Here is a 22909-nt window from a genome sequence, read left to right on the forward strand (position 1 = left end):
GGGCTTCTGTTGCACCTGACAAGAGACAGGACAGTGCTAGAACACATTTTGATGGCAAAACAGTGAATCGGTGGACTGGGACTTAGGTTAGGTCCCTTCAAGTCCGTTGTTGATGTTACCCAAATTACATAAATTCCCACAATTGCACTGAACATTGTATGCTATGCGCTTTAGTCCTTATTGACATTTACAGATTACAGCACAATATTATATAAAATAAGCTACTTTGATAAAGATGTACAGCGGGCTTAATCCTAAAGTTTGGCTTTGATTTCACTCATGAGCTATTCCCTAACCTCACACACAAAAGACCTTGCAAACAATGTTTTTTTTTAAGCTACTGCTCAACCTGAAGTAACTGAGGTATCCTTAAGAAAATAGGTCCTCTTCACAGTAGCCGTGTCATTTCCCTGCTATAACATATTATTATATTCCTTTATTGATCCCCATGGGGGAAATTCGAGTGTTATATCTGTAAAAAGGGCTTATTAACAGTTGAGATATAAGATTTACTGTAACATAAGATCTACGATTCATTGTTAACCTTAACACAGTTTGGTCTTGACACATAGTTTAAGATACTTTATAAAATGTTAGAAGAAAGGCAGACCAATTTAAATTGAAATTAAACCCAACATACTTACCTTTTTTGCTATTGTTGACATATCTAATTTAAAATCAATGAAACACTATTGAATGATATGAAAAGCAAAAAAAAGAAAAGAAATCTGCATTCATAACTCCTGATGTGTTGCTGTGCATGCAGCAATAGATACATTCTCTCACCTTCAAAGAATATCTTGAATCCACTGTTTGATCGACTGTTATCGGTGGTGAAAAGCAGATACAGGAAGTTACTGCTACTAAACAGGAACTGAGGGACCTGGGTTCCATTAAAAGAGCCAATCAGAGGAGAGAGCAGGTTGGGGCCATCATGCACTTCCAGGAAGTCATAGCTGAGCTCAGTTTGAAACCTTAAAAATAGATAGAGCAGAGAGAGTACACAATTATTTTATATTCAAAACATTACTTCAGCTTTGACTGATTAGACAATTTGAAGCTATTTAGCCAGTTTTGTCTGCAGAGAAAATATTCAAATTTTATGGAGATAAATGGGAAGAAATTGCTTGCGCAACAATGAGTTTCTTTTGAACCTGAAATATATGGATCCAAGGTCTCTACATCATCAAACAAGTGACAATACAGTTCCAATATTACTATAAAAAAATTCCTCCAAATAATTTCAGCAAGAGAAAAGCCACACCTCTCTTTGTTTTAATGCAAAGAGCTTAAAAAAGAAGCTGCATAAACTAGGCTTATGAAAACATTGGCTCGTTTAAAGTGAGGAGGAGCAAAAAAAAAAAAAAATCATAGGAAAAGTAGCTCTTTGTTTTTTTACAGAGGAGTTTGTCAGCACTGAGAAAGCGTTGATTATAAAATATGAAAATGTTATGGTTTCGCTCCATAATGGTAGGAAATAAAGATCTTACAGCAGAGACTATTTATTTCTTTTTATCGCAGCTCTCTAAGGAAGTGAGCCGGAGTCAGTAAGCAAAATAAAGAATTACTCGAGGCTTTCAACATTTTTGGAAACTAGGTCCGGGACTTTGTTCCACCTCTTCCAACTGTCTATTTCTAACTCAAAGGCTTCCAGGGTTAGAGGTACGCCTACTGTGTCTGTGCACATGTACACTAGTGTATACAATTTACATGCATGTGTGGTTTTAAAAGAGCAAAACTGTGATTAAAAGAAAGCCCTCTCTCCTCTCTTTCTCTCACACAGAGACACACAGTTGCAAGGCTTTGAATTTGTCTAAGGTCCTACATATAGGCCCATGAGTCTACGCAGTCAAGTGTAACCATTTAGAGGCCAGGAGATCAGAGTGATCCCTAGCCGTGTGTGTGTGTGTGTGTGTGTGTGTGTGTGTGTGTGTGTGTGTGTGTGTGTGTGTGTGTGTGTGTGTGTGTGTGTGTGTGTGTGTGTGTGTGTGTGTCTAATGTATATGCAGGTCTGTGTATAAATAGTACTCACATGCAGTGCAGTTTGTGGATACACGTATATAAGAAATTGTGTGTGAGTATCTCTTTTTTCCGACGGATGAGTTGTTGCAGCACTGTCTTACAAACCTGTCAAAGCTGATCTTGATGGAGCTTCCCAGCTCGGCCTCAATGACCCACTCACAACTCAGGGAGTCTTTGTAGTAGCCCGGCCAGCCCGGGGAGAGGATGACACCAGACGGCCCAGAGTAGTGGCCCCCGCAAGGAGCTGGGAGAGCGGAGAGGTGGAGGAATGGTGGGAGGGATGGGGAGGATAAAGATATAAATTAAACACATAAATAGATTGGATAAGAGAGGAGGAAAAAAGGTGTTGTTTTAAAGATGATACCACTCTAATCTTTTTGTGCCCACATGAAAAACATTGGAAGAAAATAAATATAGGATGAGTCACTAAAGGGCTGTTACCCTTTAGTAGAACTGCATGTTCCATATAACCCACTCACTATTTCCATTTTTTATCTGTTCTATCTCTCTCTACCTGACTCAATAGCTGACACATCTGTCCACCAACCACACAATAATAAGGCATTCCATTTCAGTACCTTCACATTTGGGAATGAGTCCACTCCACATCCCCTTGCCTTCCTCCAGATGGCATGTGATGGTGTCAGCCCCCTGCGTCTTGATGAAGCCCTCCTCACAAACCACTGAGATGGAGCTACCCAGTTGGAAGCTGTCCCCAAAGCGCCTGGCATTCAACGGTATGCCAGGGTCAGGGCACTCATTACGCCCGAAAGCTTGTAATGAGAAGAAAGAGAACACGAGCTGGTGACAAACGCTCTTGTGTGAATGAGAAATGGGGTCTTTGAGAAGTCGGCAGATAAGGGAAATGGATGTAGCGGTCCATGGGAGAAAAAAAACTACTGAGGTCTGCTCTGTATACCCGAGGGTGACAATAGCCTGTCTTAGGAGCTTGTTGTGCTTTCGCCTGGAGAGAAAGAACTACGATGCTGTTGTATTAGGCAATCAGCCACAAGAGTAAGGAACTGTTTACCCTATCCTAAATGCCGCCTTTTTGTCTGCCTAAGGCACACAGGCTTGACTTGGGGTGCAATGTAGTAGCATTTCTCATTAGTGCTTTAGCATTCATTTCAAAAAGACAAGAGTATGCTTTGCGACTAAAAAAAACACACAAATGACTGGTACTGCTGAACTTCATCCCATCTTTCATCTTTAATAAGATATAAGATGTTATTTATTTGCACTTTACCCTTGATAACTTTTGTTTCTTTGGTTAGTTGTTTGTAAGTTTTCTAAAAGCATATTTCAGAGCTCAGTCAGCCCTGATATTTGCAAAGACACATTCCCACTCATCCCTAATCATAAACGGAAAATGGTCGATGCAATTATTTGTTTATAATGCTCTCCTATGCTAGAATTCTTTCAATTATATTGATCAAACATTCCCTTACTGCTATAAGTGATGTTGAACCCTCGCCCAGACATAGAGTGATCAGCCTGAAACTCCAGCTGCAGTACATTGCTGTTGGACGTCAGGTGAGAAGGAACTTCGGCCCCTGAGAAACGTCCAAGTATGGTGGCTCCTGACTGATCCCCGTCTTTGATAGTGAGGAAGTCATAGGGGGGCTCTAGGTCGAAGTCATTGAAGGCCAGGTGGATTCTGGAGCCAGGCTCAGAGATAATGAGCCACACGCAGTTAAGGTTGTTTCCATAGCCCTCTGGGTAGTCAGGAGACAACACCGTCCCCATGGGAGCGGTGAAGTTGGAGAAACAGGGGACTGTTTGATAGAGGGGACAAAATATATTAGTAATGATTTTAAAACTTTAATATCCAAGGCAAGGCTATTTGTTTTACTGCAACTCTCACTGGTCACATGACAATGTACACTGAGGGCTGCCCCATGACAGGACCAGACACAAATATCAGTATAGAACAGTCAGTCCTGTATAACTAGCTCAGCAATCAGGAGACAGCACTGCTCCCATGGGTGCTGAGTAGTTGGAGAAAAACAAAAAACTGTAAGGTGGATGGAACAGAGGAGTTAGTGTACAAAGATACAGACAAACAGCAATGTAAGTACACAGGAATACTGCACACTGTCCCAATGGAACAGAAGACTAGATTTTTGTTACAGATTTGGGTTAGATATAGTGAAGCTCACAGGAGAGGTTTAGGTTGTCTTGAGAAAGGACATTGTTAAGTATTTTAAAGGTTTCCCTTCTACTGAATATTTGTATAGTGCAACAGTGTATACCCTACTTTCTTCTCTTTTGATTAACAAGGCAACCCTATCCTATCAATTTCACATTTAACATAGTATATATTGCTGTTTCCACACACAACGCACTACATGGTCATTTAACAACACTGTAATTAATGCGCCAATAGCTTAGTGTCATTGTGAACTTTCCAAGCGCATAAGTAATTGCTTCATTTGCTGTCATAGAAAAAGAGAATGTATTGGCCTCACATATGCAGATGGGTATATTAGCCGACCACTGATTGTTGTTCTGGCAGGTTATCATCCTCTCCCCGATGAGCTCGAATCCAAACTGGCATTCAAAGCGCAGGACATCTCCATTTAGAAAGCCACTACCCTCCTGGTAACCGTACAGAGGTGTACCAGGGTCACCACAACTCTCTTTGTCAATTTCTGTGGGTGAGGGGAGGAGAGGAGGAAGGAGGGATGGAAAGAAAGGGGGCAAAGGTAGAAAATTAAGTCAAGCCAGGTACTTTGAGGTACTTTTTTTTTCATTAACATTTATCTATAAAGGTCCAGGTGAAAAGTCTTAGAGCCTGGTTAAGAAAGTTTCTTTAAAAGGAGATAGATAAGCAAGTGAGAGACAGGCAGGCGGACAGGTAGAAGGACAGAAAGGCAGACAGGAAAATGGACCCGTTGCTTTACTGAAAGACGAATGAATACAGACGGACAGAGATGATATCAGCACTAAAGTCTGTGTACCTTTATAGTTGATCTTGAAGCCTATCGAACCCACACTCTCATCAGACTGGAGATGAAGCCACATCTGATGGGACATGCTGACAATCAGGTCTGGGACAAAGCTCCCTGTCAGCCTGCAGACAGGAAAACAAAAATAAGTCACAATGATAGCAGAACCCTCTTTGATCTTATTACACAGTTTTCAAAAAAGTAATTTAAAATGTATTGAAGCAAAAATGCAATGTTCTAAATGCTCTCTATGGTGCTTATTGGTAATTATAGGGCATTACAAAAATGGCTTCAACAAAGCAAGCCTGCACTTAAATGGTGCAGTCATTAAATTCATTCAGAGGTTCTCTGCATAGTATAGCTTCACAACATTATCCAAACAAATGCAGATCTAACCAGCTCTGCAAGACATTTACCTACATGACCAATATCATAGTACAATATATATATCCAAAGAAGTATTTTATGTGATACTTACACTTGTATTATTGTTTTGGAATCACCTACTTCCCCTCCATCTCCAATTGTTAGCGAATCATACCCAATTTCTAGGTCGAACTCTTCAAAGTTGATCTGAATAACCTGTAAAAAAAAATACAATTCAATAGGTGTTAGCATGCAGCATGGCAGTGCTTGGGAGAATTTATTTATTTTTTAGAAACATACTATTAAAGCATTTATATTTAAGTCTTCCCACATGCAGTGGTGTTAAACAATTTGTGTGTCAGCAACATTTCTTTAAATCTAAACTCTAAAACACCATCTGCCCTGGAGGTCATTCTGTTCACACCCAACTGTACCCGAGTGGTTCCAACAGACATCTCTACCGACCGACATTGCTGTCCTGGGAGTTGATCTTTTTCGTGGAATTAATTTCTATAAGTTAAAACCCTCTCAATGACGAGCCATAATTCAAAATGATTCTCAAGTTTTATTACCAAATAACCCGTCATGTAATATATATGAAATTCATAACATAGTTGCTCATTTCCATAACTGGCCTTTAGAGAGTGTGTTCCTGGAGACAGCTGAACTGAAAAAGGCAAGCCTACGTAAAGAAAAGCCTATGTAATAACTATAAATAAAGTTATTATTATTGTTATTATTATTATTATTATGTAATGCCTTATACGAAGAAACCTAAACCTAAGACTTCCTCCTTTAACACAAAATAGCTGCATATTATAGCCTACATTCTGATACTTTATAAATTATACAGAAACTACCCCTTAAACTCAATCCAACAATGATGTCAAGAGAAAATGGAAGACAAACATGGACCTCAACTCACATCAAATTTGTGTTTATAGAATAAGGCTTTGACGAATGGTGCATGTCCATGCCAGACACCCCCGCAAACAAAAGGACACCACACACATCCTTCAAAGCCATATAGAAAGTGACAGCAGCATCTCTTCAAATTAGCGAAAATCAAATACTAAAAAGCAATCATGGCAGGCAAATTTGAAAGTCCGAAATTTGAAATTGCCTGTCCGCATTCACCCTTGAGATATCTTTGTCAGCTGTCACTGGTCTTGATCTTTTTTCCCTTAACAAATGTACATAACGTCAGAAAAGATGACATATTCACGGATCAAACTGGCAGCAGCTGCTTACACTGATGATAATCATGTAAAAAGATTCCGCTGCAGAAACATGTCACAATAAAGCCATATTATCTCAACCAACGCTTCGGATTAGTGACAAAAGAAAGGATGTTTTAATGACATGATGACAAACATATGATGGCTGCTTGCTCAGCCTTAACATCCCTTTCTCTGGCCATTGGGAGGACAATGCCTGCGCAATATCCATGTATAACAGGCTCATTACAATGCACGCATAAGCATAATTACCATAATAACACTAATGGTCCAAGTTTCACTGCCAAGTCAATGGCGTGTTTGCCTAGGAGAGGACACGGCAGCACAAATCTATGGCTCTTGCCAGTCCTAGTGTGTTCTGAGTGAGCGTTAGGTGGTTAGTAATTGCTTATTAGCAGGATAGCACTTTGTTGAAATCCCCTGTGTTTAAATCTCACTGGAATACCGACAGAGAGTAAATTTTGATCTACAGTAGGAGAGCACTAATGACCATTAGGAAAACAGCTCTGACCCCTTCACTCTGGGGAAAAGCTGATCTCATTCAATATTTGTTTTTCGCCATTACAGTTCCCAAAGACAAATAAAGCAAATTGCTTGATTGCCAACAGCCTAGTCTAATCCAAACTGAAATGCAACCCACTGCTATGTACAATAAATGAGGGACATTGACACTGAATTTAAAGTGAAAATGCATGCATATTCTATGTAACCTTTTCCCACCTTGGAAAGTCCTTGGAAAATAGATGCATATATAAATGCATATCATGGAAGGGTATGTCCGGACAAATGCTCTACACCACAGGTAGGAGGAAGCTTTCAAATGTAAAAAGGTGAGGGTTTACTCTACGGAGGAACCATGGGGGAAAAAAGTCAATTTATTGTTGCCTATATCACTAATGAGGGACTGTTACACTTGTTTATGAGAAACACAAATTGGATATTACACCATATTACTTCTACTGAAGCCATTATTTAATCTTTATATTTACCATATGTACAGTGCAAATAGACTGTTCTGAGGTCAATGTTACAAGCTGAGGCAAAGTAATCATAATCTAATAGGATTTCAGGTAATAATGGCAAACACATTTTATCTCATGTCAGATTATTATCTTGACCTCCTTTGACAGTAACCGTGGTCCTCTCGCCTTTATCTACAGTATCTGGCATTTCTATCTTGATAGTAACGAATATATTTATGCTGTAAAGAAGGTGTGAATAAGTACGACACAGAACATGAGATGGGCTGTACACTGTTGAAGCATTGGAACTGTCTGTAAAGAAAAAAAAAAAGATGCAAAAAAATTATTTGGCATCCAAAGGCCTGTTTTTGGTGAGTCTTCACATAACAACAACAGCAGTGGGTTTTCATTAGACATGGTCCAACAGAAAAAAAAGATTAGAAACTCTAAGAAGATCCCAGACTTTAATGTACTACCTTGTTTGGATCGCTGGCTGTGATGATCCACACACACTGGGAGTTACTCTCATACTGAATAGGGAAGTTAGGGGATGTAAAAGTCCCAGAGGGTCCTTGTAGATTCGACCCACACGTTTTTACTGCCATAAAGATAAACATGAAGACACAGACGATAAACACATTAAGTTAAAAGATCCTGGATTATTCAAAAATATATATCAAAATACAGTTAGACTGTTAAATTCACAATAAATATGCTCAGAAGGGAGAGTGATAACTCCTGCATTGTAATATGACAGAAAGGTAATATATTGTTTGCACAAGAAGATAGAAGGTCTATTAGCTGCACTTTCATTAATCAAATTCTAAAAGGTGCTCCAGGTATTATGAAACAGAAAAAACAGGCAGAGTGCTGCAGCATGGGCTCTCATACATAATTAACAAAAATGAACTTTCCTCTATCTGCATAGTGCCTATATCCAGAGGCACTGCCTTAATCAAACTGTTTTATTAGCTCTTCAGAAGCCTCGCTCACCCTTGCAGACGGGTCTGTGGTCGCTCCAAGCAGCGAAGACTTCTGCTACGCGCTGGCAGGTAATCGTTTTGGACCCCTGTAGCACATGGTCCTCGTCACAGGTAAATTGAGCAGTTGCTCCGATGCTGAGAAGATAATAAACACTATTAACACCCGAAAAAGCAATCAATTCCTGAAAAATGACTCCTGATGAAATAACTTCATATATTCATTATTTATTTAATGTCATTCATAACAGGTTTACATTGCACAATGCATCAATATATTAAATTCAGTTGACACATGAGTGAATTTAGCAATTTATTTATTAATCGTCCTCATTCTCCATACTTATAATACAAATGTCCCAGTTAAAAATGATAAACAGGGACACCCTTTAATGCAGTGGAAGTTTATTGCACCTAAACTGATAAACAGCTCAATTGTGTTCCTATATGAAAGCTAGAAATAAATCATATTTTGTGTAAGCGTTAACAGAGTCCAAGGGAGAGATCTTAAGACACAAAAGATATATATTTCACAGAGAAGGAAACATATACTCAGTTGTGCAGGGACCTGAGAGCAAACATAACTGTGGTAGGTAGCTAAATCTTAGCGTCCAACTGGCTTAATCTTTTAACCTGAGCTCAATATGTTGCATTCTGACAAAATGTCAAAGAAAATCTTAAAGTGGATATGATGATTGGGTCTGGTTCATGAAAAAGAAGACAGACTATAGAGCATGATATTAGCAAAAAGATTATCCTTGACCCTGGCAAATTTTAAAAGAGATTTGAAAGAGGTTTATGTGAACCCTGATTTTGTTGACTTGATAAAACATGACAGCAATACTTGGAATATGCTCTATGCCATAATACAGAAACTGGATGGAGAGCATGCTGTCCCGCTCCTTTGCTCTCTTCTACACAAATCTGAGCACCATCACTTTGGCTGCAGCACCCACTCACCTGAAGTTGGAGCCGGTTCGTTTGCCATTCTCCGGCTCCCCTGGGTCAGGGCAGTAATTAGACACCTGTTTGATTCCTCCTTCATTCACTGAGAGAGAAAGAGAAGGACCAAGAACTCTGTGAGAAAAATACTTTCACTTTCAAAGCTCCGAACTTTCAGAAAACGACCCACTGCAGTGAAAAGCACTTGAATAGTAGATGACCCTGTCTGTTTGTACGTTTTGTGGTTATGTTTTTTAACAGAATTACTGGCTCCAGTAATCATGTCAGGGCTTTGCATGCATTGATGTATTTGTGGTGGCCCAACACAATTTCAACATTGACTACCAAAATGGATAAAATGGATAAAATCTTATATCATTGCAGAGCTGCACATATTGCATTGATTCTCTTAGACCCGCCCTGTCCCTCCTGCTCTCTCTCACTAACACATTGACGGTGGACCCGTTCGTGAGTAGTCCCTCCTCTTCATGCACACTCTGAATGAAAACATAATCAAGCGCTGGAGGAAGGATTGTTATTGGCTTTAACCTACAGAGAAGATGGCTGAATAGAATCAGTCCATAGTTCACAAATGGTTGGAATCCTGAACCCCTCTGCACAAATGCATCCAAAAACGGATGCATTCAAGTTAACACCGATACGTTAGTGGATCTATCTTCTTAAAAAAAAACACTGTCGATCTCACAGACCAAACTCTACAATTAAGTTACTAGCCAGCATAAGAGGAGCCTAGCAAGGATAGCTATAATGTAACGTTTGAATACAGCGAGGTTGTCGAGGTTAGCTTGGCGTATGTACGCAACCTCCTTCAGCCACCATCACAAACAGAATCTAATATTTTGGGAAACTCTGCATGTAACAATACCAGATTTTTATACAATTCATGATCGTGGCCCAAATAATTCACGTTAATGATATTATTGCAATACCTATAGAAAACTTCAAAAAAATTGTAAAGCTTGCTTAAATTTGTTTATTGTGCGTTTTGTCTATTTTTGGACAAATTAATTACACACAAAATACAAGCGCAGTGAGGTGGAGAACGAGTCTGTAACAATAACTGTATAAAAGTGTGATTTAAGAGGCTCTGGATTATTTACATAATATTGTCATATATGTGTATTATCAACATAATATCAATATTTTTATAAATATCACGGTTATTATCAATACTGGTATATCTTGACACCCTTAGTTAAGTCGTCTCTCAAAGTCCATGAATTTAAACGGCCAGTTATTTGGGAGCCCTTTGTGTATGTACACAAGTGTTTTGCGATATCGAGTGAGTATCAAGGGTAAAGGCAACACTCTAACCTGAGCTAGACAGAATATAGGGAAATATATCTGGGCCCAACAGGGACTAAGAGGATTAAATAACCTTCAACTATCAATGGCAGGAGCTACAATAATCACTCAGTGAGACTCTCCATACATAATAATAGTTTAAGCACACTAGATAAAGCCTTGTAGATATGCTTTCATATGAAGTATAGCCTTTACTATGGTGCAAATGTAGAGAGGAGAAAGGACTTTTAACAAGCTCATCTTATAAATAAAAGACTACACGCGCTGGAAATGAAATTCCTGAGATATGTTGTATCATTATCTTCATTAAGGTTTGTTGTAATATTTGCAATAAGACATCATGTCCCCCAGACAAAGACCTTTCCGTGTGTTTCTTTTCACAGACATCTTTCAGGAAGTTCATTAGCTTTGAAGTTAATTGTTGTGGGTAATAATACAGCTATGGGTTCAATTATATGCAATGAATCCACAAGGCATATGAGCCATGTCTCCACAGTCTTTTAAATGATATAGAGTATTGTCTTGTAGAAAAGAGTACAGCCCTCTGCATTATTCATGTCTCCATGCAATGCCGAATATATGACACATAAGGTAATAAAGATTACAACCTGTTATCATTGAAGTGTTTAGCACACTGTGGAGTTAGAGGGAATTGTGTTCCAGATTTATGTTAATGACGCAGCTCCGCAAGCAATTAGAATGCATTCACTTCGGTCTGAAGTGTACACAAATCATCTGACAAGTGAGTGGTCACTCAACCTTGACTACTGCTGTGTGTGTAGATCACACAGTGCATGAACATAAGTCAATCTGATGTCCTGCTTTAATAGTACAGGATGACACATAAAGGGTTTTGGCCGACGGAAACTGATCAAATTTAGCATTTGCTGAAATATACATGACTAGGCCGTAGCGTGTCAGGACAGGAAGTCTGGGGCAATAAGGTAGATCATCAGAAAGAAAAAGAGACTGCACTTCTGCAAAATCTAGTACTGTAGCTTAATTCCTTCACCAAATGATGCAGCAAAAAAATAAGAGACAAGAAGGAAACAAAGACCCAGAACTCAAGTCCTACATAAACAAAAAAATCCAAACAATGAAAACAGTTGCATAAGAAAAATAAAAGACTTACTCAAAGACAGTTTGTTAGTGTTGTCCTTTCCTGGTAATAATTTTACCCCTCTGGACTTAAGCTCTCCAGAGCTTTTCACTGGTTGAGAGCAATAGAAAGAGTTAATTAGATAAAAGAAGTTACAGTATTAGATGTGAGAAGATACAGTTCAAGTGTTTCTTTCTCTGGATAATACTTGGTCTTATGAAGAACATCAAAAATGTAATTGCTACTGATGTGCAGCATCCTTTTTCAAAAGAAATGAGTCCGACGGCTCTGATGCATTCCTAAGGGTTGTATATAACCTTAATTAGCTTCTCATGTTTGTTTGTTCATTTAACTCAGACATATTAAACAGTGGATGGAAGTTGATTGGTCAGAGCAGATTTAATAGTTATAGCTTATAGGGGGGAAATACTATCAGCAGTATCAACGAACAGCCCAAAGACTGCAATGCTACATTTTAAGACAGTCTAATTAAACACAGCAGGGGCCAGATTGCACACACAAGCCAGGTGATGCAAGTGGCTGTCATCATTTTGAAGTGTCAACAGAATAGACAAAAGCAATGAATTATGTATCAAACCAAATCAAGGTTATTTGAACTTGAAAGCATTCAGACGCTGCCTCTCGTCTGAACTGCACTGGAGGTCAAATGGTTAATTCAACTCGTTAAAAACACAATGCTCAAAAGCACACTGCGTCATTGCTTTACCACAGTCCAACAATGCACTGCAATAGATGAAAAATGGGAGTTTTCATGCAATTGATTTCATGTCTTCATTTACAGTGAGTTGCCACACATGCATGTGACTGAAGGTTTTCATAGAGCTGTTTATGGTGGAGTTGCAGGTTTCCTTTTTGGCTTGGGTCCAGGCTTAAAGCCTTTATGGTATAGAATATGCAGCACATACTTTAAAGTCACGCCATAGAACAATGTCAGGGTAATGGATTATTGAGCTGACGGAGCTAAGTTTTTATAAGAGCAAAGGATATGCAGTATTTATCTCTCAATTTTTTTGATTAACAAGGCCCTTTGAAGTCAATGGTTTAAAGCAGAGAAGACCTTAATGGCCTCTACAGAGGGGGTATTAATCAAACTGTTTAATATTCAGTTAACAAAGATCAAAAACAGTGCTGTAATTACAGTGTGTTTTTCTTACGATGATTCCTTTTCATTCAAGTAGGGGTCCTTCTATTAAGATGTGCAAATTAAGTAATCATATCTTACCTTGATACTGAGCCCTGAAGCCTTTGTGGCGGTGGTTGCTCTCTGTCACAAAATGCAGCCGTAGCCAGTTTTTGTTGCTGATGATGGGTGCTGGAATATTCATTCCAGTTATCCTGAGTGTAAAGAGTCACAAATAAACGAAAACACATGTTAATCGGTTTTAACCAGTAATTCAACTACATAGCTTCCCTGTCACTAGCATTCCAGTGTCACCATAATCACCTATCAAAAAAGGGAAAATAGGTAAAAATGAATGAAAAACTTGGAGAAAATGATGTAGACTTCACCAGAATGAGAGGAAATAATTAATCCTTTTCTACAGTATGTTAGGCCTGGATAAAAAAAATGGTACCCTTAAAATGAAGACCAGCTCTAAAACCTAGGGAAAAAGCCTGTCTTAACTTTGACTCTGCACTTATGTGTGTTTAATCTACAGTATGAGCCTGCATGTACGTGGGCAGTTGTCTTGACTCAAATCTGAGTCTGTGTTCCATCTGTCTTAGTGACTGTATTGGTGTTTACATCAGAAATTTTATGCAGCGCATGGCTGCAGCATCGGGGACCCTCTATAATTGTAGAGATTTAAAGCTCCTAGGGTCGTTCTCATTTGTCTGGTTGACCAGCTCTGGCTTTTTTCCCTGCATCACACCCGGTTTTAAAAAAAACATGCTGCATTTGAGCCCCCCTGTTCCCAAATTGGCTCAGTGGTTGAAAAGAACAAAGCTGTGTTAAGTTGTTATTTCGTGTTTGTGTGTAGGTGCCCATACCCGTGCCTGTCTGTTTTATTGTGTGTGTAAAGGTGTGTGTATTTGTGTTTAAGGTTTGTTTTTCTGTGTAATTTCTTTGGCATTCACTGCAGAGCTACCAGAGGGGCAGGCAGACAAAATAAAAAGGAGTGAGAAAGAAAGTGATGTGGGTAAACAAAGAGGAGAGGGTGACTTTTTCCCTTGGTGGCCATTGCAGTTATAGAAAATGCATTACCAAGTCTACTTGACATTTGATTTCTCCTTATGTCGATTACACCACTGGTTCCTGCTGTTTAAATTTTAATTGTATTACTTCAGTGAGAAAAATTAAATTCGTCAGACAGATTTAAGGCTGTTGCATGTTTTATTGTTAATTAATCAGCAACATAGATGTGTTTTTTATATTTTTTAATCCAAAATATCCATCACAAAGGGAGAGGATGGCAGCTTCCGGTGAAGAGTTAAAAGGTAATTGATTTTCACACAAAAGTTGACCTTTACTTTCATTGAGCCATTGATAAAATGCTAATGACACCCATAGACGGGCCGAATGAAAAACAGCAGACTTCAGGTAGCTGGACTATTTAGAAGAATCTGCCTCCATGTTTTCTGTAGTGGAAGCTGAAAATGATCACAAGGTTTTCTGCAAGAAAATGGATAGTGACAATAAAGCTTTAACCATCCAGAAGTTGCATGGATGCTCCAGGCAGAACAGGAGTGATGTTACAAATTTAAGACCAGCGGAGGTGAATATACTGTTATCACCACGGCAAAGTATGGCAGAGGAAGTGAAACATGATCTGCCGTCAACAGTAAATAAAGGCTTAATGACACCTTATAAAGGACTTACTCCCATGTGTACATTTGTTTCTGTGTGCGGCAAACCATTCTCCTTATTTATTCTCCTCAATAATAATCTGAGTGCCCCAAAAAAATATATTTCTGTTACATAAAAACAATGCAAGGACAAAGTAAAATAATGTGTAAAGTATTATTATATTTTTGGAGGTGTCCTGTTAGCACAGATGTCCAAATAAACACAAATGTGCTCATTGGCTGGAGTCAGAGAAGAAAGACTTAAAAGACAGACTTGACCTGAGAAACTGATGTCTTGCAAGATAAAATGATCTTTTGCTTTCTTTGATGACTTGTTTCTCAAGATGTCTTTACTTTATATTTCCAGATTGTGCTCACATGTTTAACTGCAGCCAAAAGGTTACGCCAAGAAAACTTGTGGAGAGTGATCTTCCTAGTCTCCTCAAAACAGATAAGAACAAGGGAGCGCTGTCTTCTGTTTCCTTATTGTATCTTCACCAGTGCACATTGTAGTGTACGGTATATCGAATGTAGGATGTATAGGTATATAGTGGTATTAAAATTGATTGTTATCGTATCGTGTATATTTGCTTATCTTCGGTATTGACAAAATATGACATTTATGAGTGTGTGTGGGAGTTAAATGTACAAACAGGAGCAGCCTGGCAGTGCTGTCACGCACCTACAGTATATTTGAATTGTTAATTATCAAAAAACATCATTTTAAATGTTGTTTTTTCATTTAATGGTTCATTTAACATGATATAGTACTGCCAACATGGAGACTAATACGCTTCAGTTATACAACACGTTTTTTATCAGGTTTATAATAATAATAAACTCACTCAGATTAGTACCTGCATAGATATGTATTATGCCTTTACAGAGATTACTTCTTGGCATGAGTACAGTGATTTTATGTGCTCGGTTCCATCCAAATTTTAGCGTGCTCCATATAATTGATTTGGAGCATCTCAAGGACTAATGGTAGCTTCTGACATAGGTTTTGTGAGGCACATTAGAGAGTTCTCATAAGACGGTCTCTAAAGTGGTCCTGATTGAATAGGACGAGGGGTTAAAGGGAGCAGGGCAATCTCATCAAAATACCAACGTAACGAGTCCCAGTGCGCAGCTGCTGTGGCCAAATGTGACCTAGAGGGCAGAGCGATCAGTTGAAATCTCTGGTGTCTCTACTTGGTTTCACAGAGAGGCAGGTCATACCTAGGTTCACCCCGGATAATGAGCAATCAATTCAAATTTGTCAAAAAAGATTGGGCCAAGTGATCTTTTCCTCCCACCCATATTCTATTAAAAAAAAGGGGGAATGATTATAAGACTATTTTTCTGATAAGGAAGAAGCTGTTGCTCTCTTTATCCTCCTCACGCTACCTCCTCGGCAGAGACTGCTCAGGAGCTGCACTTATACAGTTCGGTGCCTGTCTGCCAGTAGATTGACTCTGAGAACAGTAAGCCAGTCACCAAATACCCAGTAGCTCCTTACATTAATTGCCCTGGTGGAATTCTTGGGTCAATTGTCAATTCAAATTCCTTCAATTAAACATTCTTGGCAGACAGACTGCAGTAGAGGATAGCTTTTGCAGACATTTTGATGGGTTATATTATGCCTGGAAGGATCAATAATAAATCCCAGGAAGAAGAAATTGAATCTAATACACATGGTAATTTAACCAAAAGTTAGTAAATAAGCTGCAGGGCACTTCTTGCTCTCAACCTGCTTTGAAAATTTTATTCCTCCTCTGACACCTTTTAGCCACTCTGTTGAAATAGGGTTGTTCATATTCAGTGACCCAATCAAATATTGCCAGATTGCTGAGCAACTCAGAAACCTATTCTTAAGTCTCGGCTGGCTTAGTCTGTTTACAAGAAAAGTATCTAACGCCAGAAAAACCTTTCAGGTTTTATGTTCTGTGTCCATATTTGAAATAATGAGTGACGTGTAATCTACAGCTTGTTGGTTTTGCCCTTTGTGAACGGGGCTGTACAATCACATTAAAGGTCAGAAGAATAACAAAGAACTGTTTTTCTTGGTTGAGCCAGAATCTAATGTTGGAGGAAAAGGAAACTGAAGGTTATTTTTTTGTCTACTTTCACAGTGATTGATGTGTAGCCTCACATCAACCTTCCCCAGTGCGACGACAATGGGATCAATAAACTAATTTGCAGAGATCTGAAAGAAATTTTCCAATTGATAAAAGGATAAAGGCTGCTAAGAGGTGTCAGCAAAACACATTTCTTGCCTGATAGTCTTGAATGTTGTGTACTTTCAACTATCAGGAATTGTTTTTTTTGTATTAGTCATAAGATATCATCCACTTTCAGGAAATTGCCTGGCAAAATTGGGCAGTTCAAAATGTCAATTTTATAACAACTATTACATATACCAGAATAACATATTCAAATATTTGCATTAATTACATACAGTATTTGTGGAATATATGTGTTCATTAATAAACTAACTGAATTATTTAGCTATTTCTTATTCTCCAGTACTGAAGTAGGCTGAAATAGGCTAAGACAAGATGTTAAATCTGGCTGACTTTGAAGTTTCAGGCTGTCAATCATCGTTAAGCAGCTCTAAGGCTCAAGGCTACATTGACAGTTTGCTTGTCTCTGCCTGCAGCTGGTGCTATATGTTAGGTTGCTTGGAAGTTTAGCTGTCCAACGGCCTTGTACACAGTCGGAGACACTCGGAGAGAGGGAGCGAGAGCAATGAATTTTATGGGCATGTGAGAATTGCTCGCTCTGAATCCTGTTTGTTTGCCTGCCTGTATGTTTGTTTACCTGGCCGAGTTGAAGGCATCTCTCTAAAATTCTGGTCCTGCTGCACTCAAGCTCACCGAGTCCCACTTGAATTGTAGGGTTTGAAACGAGATCTCGGCCTGACAGCCTCTGACATTTGGTGACTTACGTTGACATCATCTTGGGAGTTTCAAAGCATTCAAGTGATGCATGGTGACCAGTCACCTCACACATAAGTAACAACCGCCGCAAATAAAGGAACTGCTTGTTGAACTGCTATGCCTGCCTAAATACACAGTATGTGTCTTTTCATCCTCTCCTTAGCTGCAAACAAACACTTTTACCATTGTAGTATCGCCCAATAACAAACAGGGTCACTGGAAAAGTATGGCTTACCTCACGTCTTTCTAATTGCTGAGGCCTTTAGATAAGTTCATGTTTTGTATGTTAGATGCCATTGATTTTGAAAGATAACAGAGACATCTCTCTAAAAACTCAACATTTGTGTTTCTATTACATTTCCTTGTTTACTGTTGTGATTTATTTTGGTTTAATATAATAGTCAGTTGTTTAAGAAACCTTCTATTGCAAACAAGCCATTGCTACTATGGTCGGTGTTCAAAATAAAAATCTCTAAAGATGTAACTCAAATTAAACAATGCATTTTTTTAAGTGCCCAGTATACCTTGTTTTTTGTATCTAGGTTTAATAAAAATGTGAGATGTTGGTTGCAGAAGTCCAGTACAGAGCATTGCAATAAATTATTTGAAAGACATTTGTTTTTGCTTCCACTCGACAACGACAGTCTCTCAGATGTGTGAAGATATTTCATGACCAGAGGACTTATTAATAAAACTAAATAGTAATATAATGTATGTAAATGATTAACCGCTTGGAGCCACTTTTCTTAAATCAATAAAAAGCAGGAGACTCAAGACACCACAAAGCATATTCTGTCAGCGAAAGAGTTAATTTTGGAGCTTTTATACCTAAGAGAAGAGGGTTAGTTGATGGTCTGTCAAAACACATCAGTGTCACACCATCGTAGCTCCCTGTCAAACTCTCTTAAGCTACGGCAACATGCAATACTTAGCAGTCATCACCACACTCCGAGCACCTCTCCTTTTGACTCCCTCTGTCTCTCACCGACACAGTGTCTGCCTCTCTCTCTCCCTCTGACTTCGGATGACAACTCTCAGGGACAACAAAGCTTGTAGCTCAGTGATTGATTAGAGCTTCTTTCAGACAATTATAATTAATGCCCGGCAGGATCACATAAACCTGGCAAATGCTCCCATTCACTCAGGACGCGAGAGAGATGGATAACCTTAGCCTCAAGGTTGGGGGTCAAATCCATTTCATATTTCCTTGTTTCAGTTGGGAATTACTTGTACATTAAGCATATGCAGAAAGCCATAAACCAAAGTGTCTGAAGGCTGCTTTTTAAACAAAAGTCTGTTGAATATTTCAAGTGCACTTTAATTTGAATTATGAAAATGGAATCATGTGCCCTCTCTGTGAATTGATTGAATTCAATCAGAACCACAAGGTATATTTAAAACGTTTTTCCTGCACACAACTGTCCATGAAAATTCATTAAAGGTGCATTTGTATCCCAGCTGTTTTTTTCCCCTTTAAGTTCCCAATTCATGCGGCTGGTTTTAAAGTGCTGCTCTTATTACATGGTCATGTTCCACCATACACACAGAACCTTTGTTCTGCTTCAAGATCACAGCATGCAAGCCTCGTTATCTCAAGAACTAAGGCGTAACCCTTAGGCAACACAGGCTTGTCTTACCAAGCCCCCAACTCTCTTTGTAATAAACTGAGAGCTGCTGATACAGAAGCCAGCTCTACTGCGATCCGTCAATCCAGACTCAGAACTTGTTTATTCTCTCTATGTGAAACCTTTTGTTTTTGTTATGGTTAAATATACAGTAGTCCATTCTCTACTACTGCACAGAAAAGACTGAGATAGGTAAATAAATTATATCATCGAACTGAATGTGATATTATTGAATCATAATCCCATTGTTATAGTTTATAACACTAACTTTGAGAACAGAACTACAGCTTTTTATTGGCCCCCAGCCACCCAAGTGATGGCAGATCTCTATCTGTATTTCTTTCATTTTTTCCTATATGGTTATGTATGAGTTCTTCCATATATTCTTTTTCGTTTTTGAAGTTCAGCTGTTGGCAGGAACATATTGGAACTGAAATTCAGCCTGAGACTTTCAGATGGAGAGGCCTTTAATGTGAGCACTTCGGGTGCAAGGCTAATTTTTTATCTTATTATTTTTGTGTAATTTGAACACTAATACAGCTTTTGTGGTATAATGAGAATCTGATGATGCTGAAGAACTTCAAAACACTTTTGGGTGACTTGCCAACACCTGCAGCCTCAGCTTGTATTAACACGTCATCACTGCACTGAATCAAAACAGACTGGCCAGGCAAACTGAAGTGAGGTGGGAATCCAGTCATGGTTGGTCACGTTCACAATGAAATTATTGTGCCGATCAGATTGCAATAAAAACGAGGATCAGTCCAAGTTGGGAACGGCCGCAAGTATCTCCAGCAATACTAAAAGGATTAGATTGGTCCAGTCAGACCGGCGGCCTCTGCTCTTTGCAGTCTGCAGAGGCACAGGCCAGGCTGGTCCACACCACGGCCAAGGACCATACGGTAACTACTGCCATCAGAAATTGAAAAATAAAAACTCTATGACCACTATTCAGTTGGGCCTGGACTGGATGAACCAATCGGGAGTCTTCCCAAACTTTCCGATGGCTTATCAGCACCTGGCTGTTGGCCTTTAAAGCCCAATGAAACATTGTTTGTGACGATGGGCTACACAAATAAACATCACTTAAAAACTTACTTTATTGGAACTTTAACTTGTCAATCAAAAACTTCATACTAATTGGGATAAAAGTGTAAGCATATCTGGATTTCAAGAGTTACTTTCTGGCCTACATTTGGTTTTGGCAGCCCTGTTTTCTAACAGAATATAGGCCATGAATTACTATAGCACTAACAAATGATTTTCTTGAGAGGATTTAGTGTCGTTATCTAACACTTCATCTTCACTTTAACCTAATTAAACCTTTCTGTTAACACCTTATCAACATCATATAACACATTCACCCTACAACACAGATAATCATGCACATCTGGTGAAACACAAGCACTACACACCCTCACTCATCCTCACATCTCAACTCACCAGATGCTGGCCGGTTCAGATCCCTCTACTTCCAGATAATCCGACTTCTCCTCCATCTGAAATTCAGTGAACACTAGGGAGATGGTGTCCCCCGGATCTGCCAGGATGGTCCACTTACACTCCCCACTGCTGCCCAGACCTCCAGCCCCACCACCGGCGCCAGCAGAGTCACCGCTGGGGATATCGAAGCTGGAGATGAGCCCGCTTGAGCCCCTTAGGGTGCCGCCACACGTGTCCTCCGCTGTCAGTCACCAAAGAGAAAAGCGGGGTGGAGGGGGGAGGGTTAGGGGAGAACAGACACATGTACTCTGGGTTATTTCAGAGGTTTTACTCAAAGTTAAACATGGGGGAAAAACTGGTTTAAGGCATGAAACATCTGTACCTGTCTCCTCAGATAAATGTAAACCAGAGAAAAACCAATGATGAAGCTGATGTTAGAGCCAAAGGCCATTTAGACACAGCATTTTTTTTTTTTTCTTTTCACACATTCAAAGGTCGTCAGGTCCAGAATCTACAGCTAATTCGAGCACAATAATGGGACTGCTAACAACATGAAACATAAGATTAAAAGTTGCCAAAGTCTATTTGACAGTGGCAAGAATCGTGAAGCATTCAGTTCAAGTGACAATGGGTAGAAAAATGTATCAATTACTAGTTTGATAATTCTGTCGTTTCCTTCACTGTAGTTTGTGATGGGGAAAAAGTCCTAAATATCTCTTTTGTGCCATTTCTCTCTTTCCCACGATCTTGTCTGCTCCCTCCATCCAAGAGCCAGTAATTCATCATTGTGCCCTCGGAGCCCTCGGAGCCCTCTCATGTTTCAGGAAACAAACAAATCGTGATAAGCAGGGCTTGTAATGCTGTGAAATTGTATATTTCTTCTCCAATGTGGGAAGCATGGCACGTCAGTTGAATGTTAATGCACTCTACCATAACAGTGGCTTGCTCTCTTTCACTCCACGTCCCTTATCCCTTCTCTCCCCCACCCTTTCTTATATCTCTCCATCTCTCTCTCTCTTTCTCTCCATTCCTCCCATCCGAGCCCTCTCAGATCTTTCTACTATTACTCACCACCCTCCCCTCCACCTCTGTATCTGTTTTTTCTCCCCGATGAATTCTAATGATGGCAGAGCTTTCACAGTTTTCACATCATTTAAGGCTAATATGTGACACTCAGCTGTGCCAGCTGAAACCTTTGATGGCTCAGCGCTCCACTCAGGGCTGTCAGAGCTGCCAGCCTTGGAACATTCCTGTATGCTGCATTACACGATTGGTCAAGGAACAAGGAAGCGGGTGTATGTAATTCAAAAGAAGATAAAAAAAACGAGGGAAAAGATGGGAGAGCAGAGGCTGCTAGTTAACGTGATCATGTCCTTTGACACATTAGCTGTAGCATAGCAACTGATCAAAGTCTTCATAGGGAGGGCAGAGATGGCAATGATACTCTGTGAGACAGCGCGCACGCACACGCACACACACACACACACACACACACACACACACACACACACACACACACACACACACACACACACACACACACACACACACACACTTTCATGTGTTAAATACCTTCAGCATTGTGACAACAAAATTTGAGACATTTAAGATGCCATCCCAAAGCGTGCCCAGCACATTTGTAGAGTAATTGGCTATATCCTGAAATTAAACGGATATTAAAAGTGCTCGAAGTCTGACCAAAGGAGCCATATCAGTTTTTAACCTTGATGACAGACGGGGGGGGGGGGGGGGAAGCTTAGTGTTCTCATGGCCGTCATGGCAAAGAGAGCAAGGAAGAAGTGGTGGAGAAGCGTTAGATTATGAGAGAGAGGTGAGTGTGGCAGAGGAGATAAAAGACAAAAAAATATATATCTACAATGGGAAAAGAAAAGTGGAGAGAAAATCAAGAGTGAGAGAGAATAAGGAAAGGATACAGAAAAGAATGGGAGAAAGAATTTTGCAAAAGACAAAGAAACAAAGGAAAACTATGAGGGATGGAAATGGAAAAATAAATGTCACAGAAATGTCAGGAAAATTCAGCAGGGAAACCTAAAACAAATGTCTTTTCAGTCATACATTAGTGACATATCCCCCTCTCCTATACCCTGTGTTGATTACAATATCAGAATTAAGATTTAGACACAAAGTTATGACATAAATCAACTTTTATATTACGGTTTAGACTGTACATGTCTTTAAGAAACAGTATGTAAGATTTATTGGCATCTAGTG

General features: G+C 39.4%; 1 protein-coding gene across 1 annotated transcript in view; it reads right to left on the bottom strand.

Moving 5' to 3' along the window:
- Positions 1 to 22909, bottom strand: part of LOC129110230 (CUB and sushi domain-containing protein 3-like) — a 211891-nt gene that overhangs the window by 135373 nt on the left and 53609 nt on the right. Inside the window, exons 5-17 of the mRNA XM_054622416.1 lie at positions 20678 to 20918; positions 13127 to 13239; positions 11917 to 11994; positions 9477 to 9564; positions 8530 to 8654; positions 8013 to 8134; positions 5449 to 5552; positions 4983 to 5095; positions 4491 to 4673; positions 3471 to 3797; positions 2601 to 2795; positions 2128 to 2266; positions 787 to 974 (exon numbers count right to left, since the gene is read on the bottom strand). Coding sequence (XP_054478391.1) covers positions 787 to 974; positions 2128 to 2266; positions 2601 to 2795; positions 3471 to 3797; positions 4491 to 4673; positions 4983 to 5095; positions 5449 to 5552; positions 8013 to 8134; positions 8530 to 8654; positions 9477 to 9564; positions 11917 to 11994; positions 13127 to 13239; positions 20678 to 20918 — 2016 coding nt within the window. The remainder of the gene's footprint in view (positions 1 to 786; positions 975 to 2127; positions 2267 to 2600; positions 2796 to 3470; positions 3798 to 4490; positions 4674 to 4982; positions 5096 to 5448; positions 5553 to 8012; positions 8135 to 8529; positions 8655 to 9476; positions 9565 to 11916; positions 11995 to 13126; positions 13240 to 20677; positions 20919 to 22909) is intronic.

The sequence above is a fragment of the Anoplopoma fimbria genome, chromosome 20 (assembly GCF_027596085.1).
Source record: "Anoplopoma fimbria isolate UVic2021 breed Golden Eagle Sablefish chromosome 20, Afim_UVic_2022, whole genome shotgun sequence".
In the NCBI taxonomy this organism is placed as follows: Eukaryota; Metazoa; Chordata; class Actinopteri; order Perciformes; family Anoplopomatidae; genus Anoplopoma; species Anoplopoma fimbria.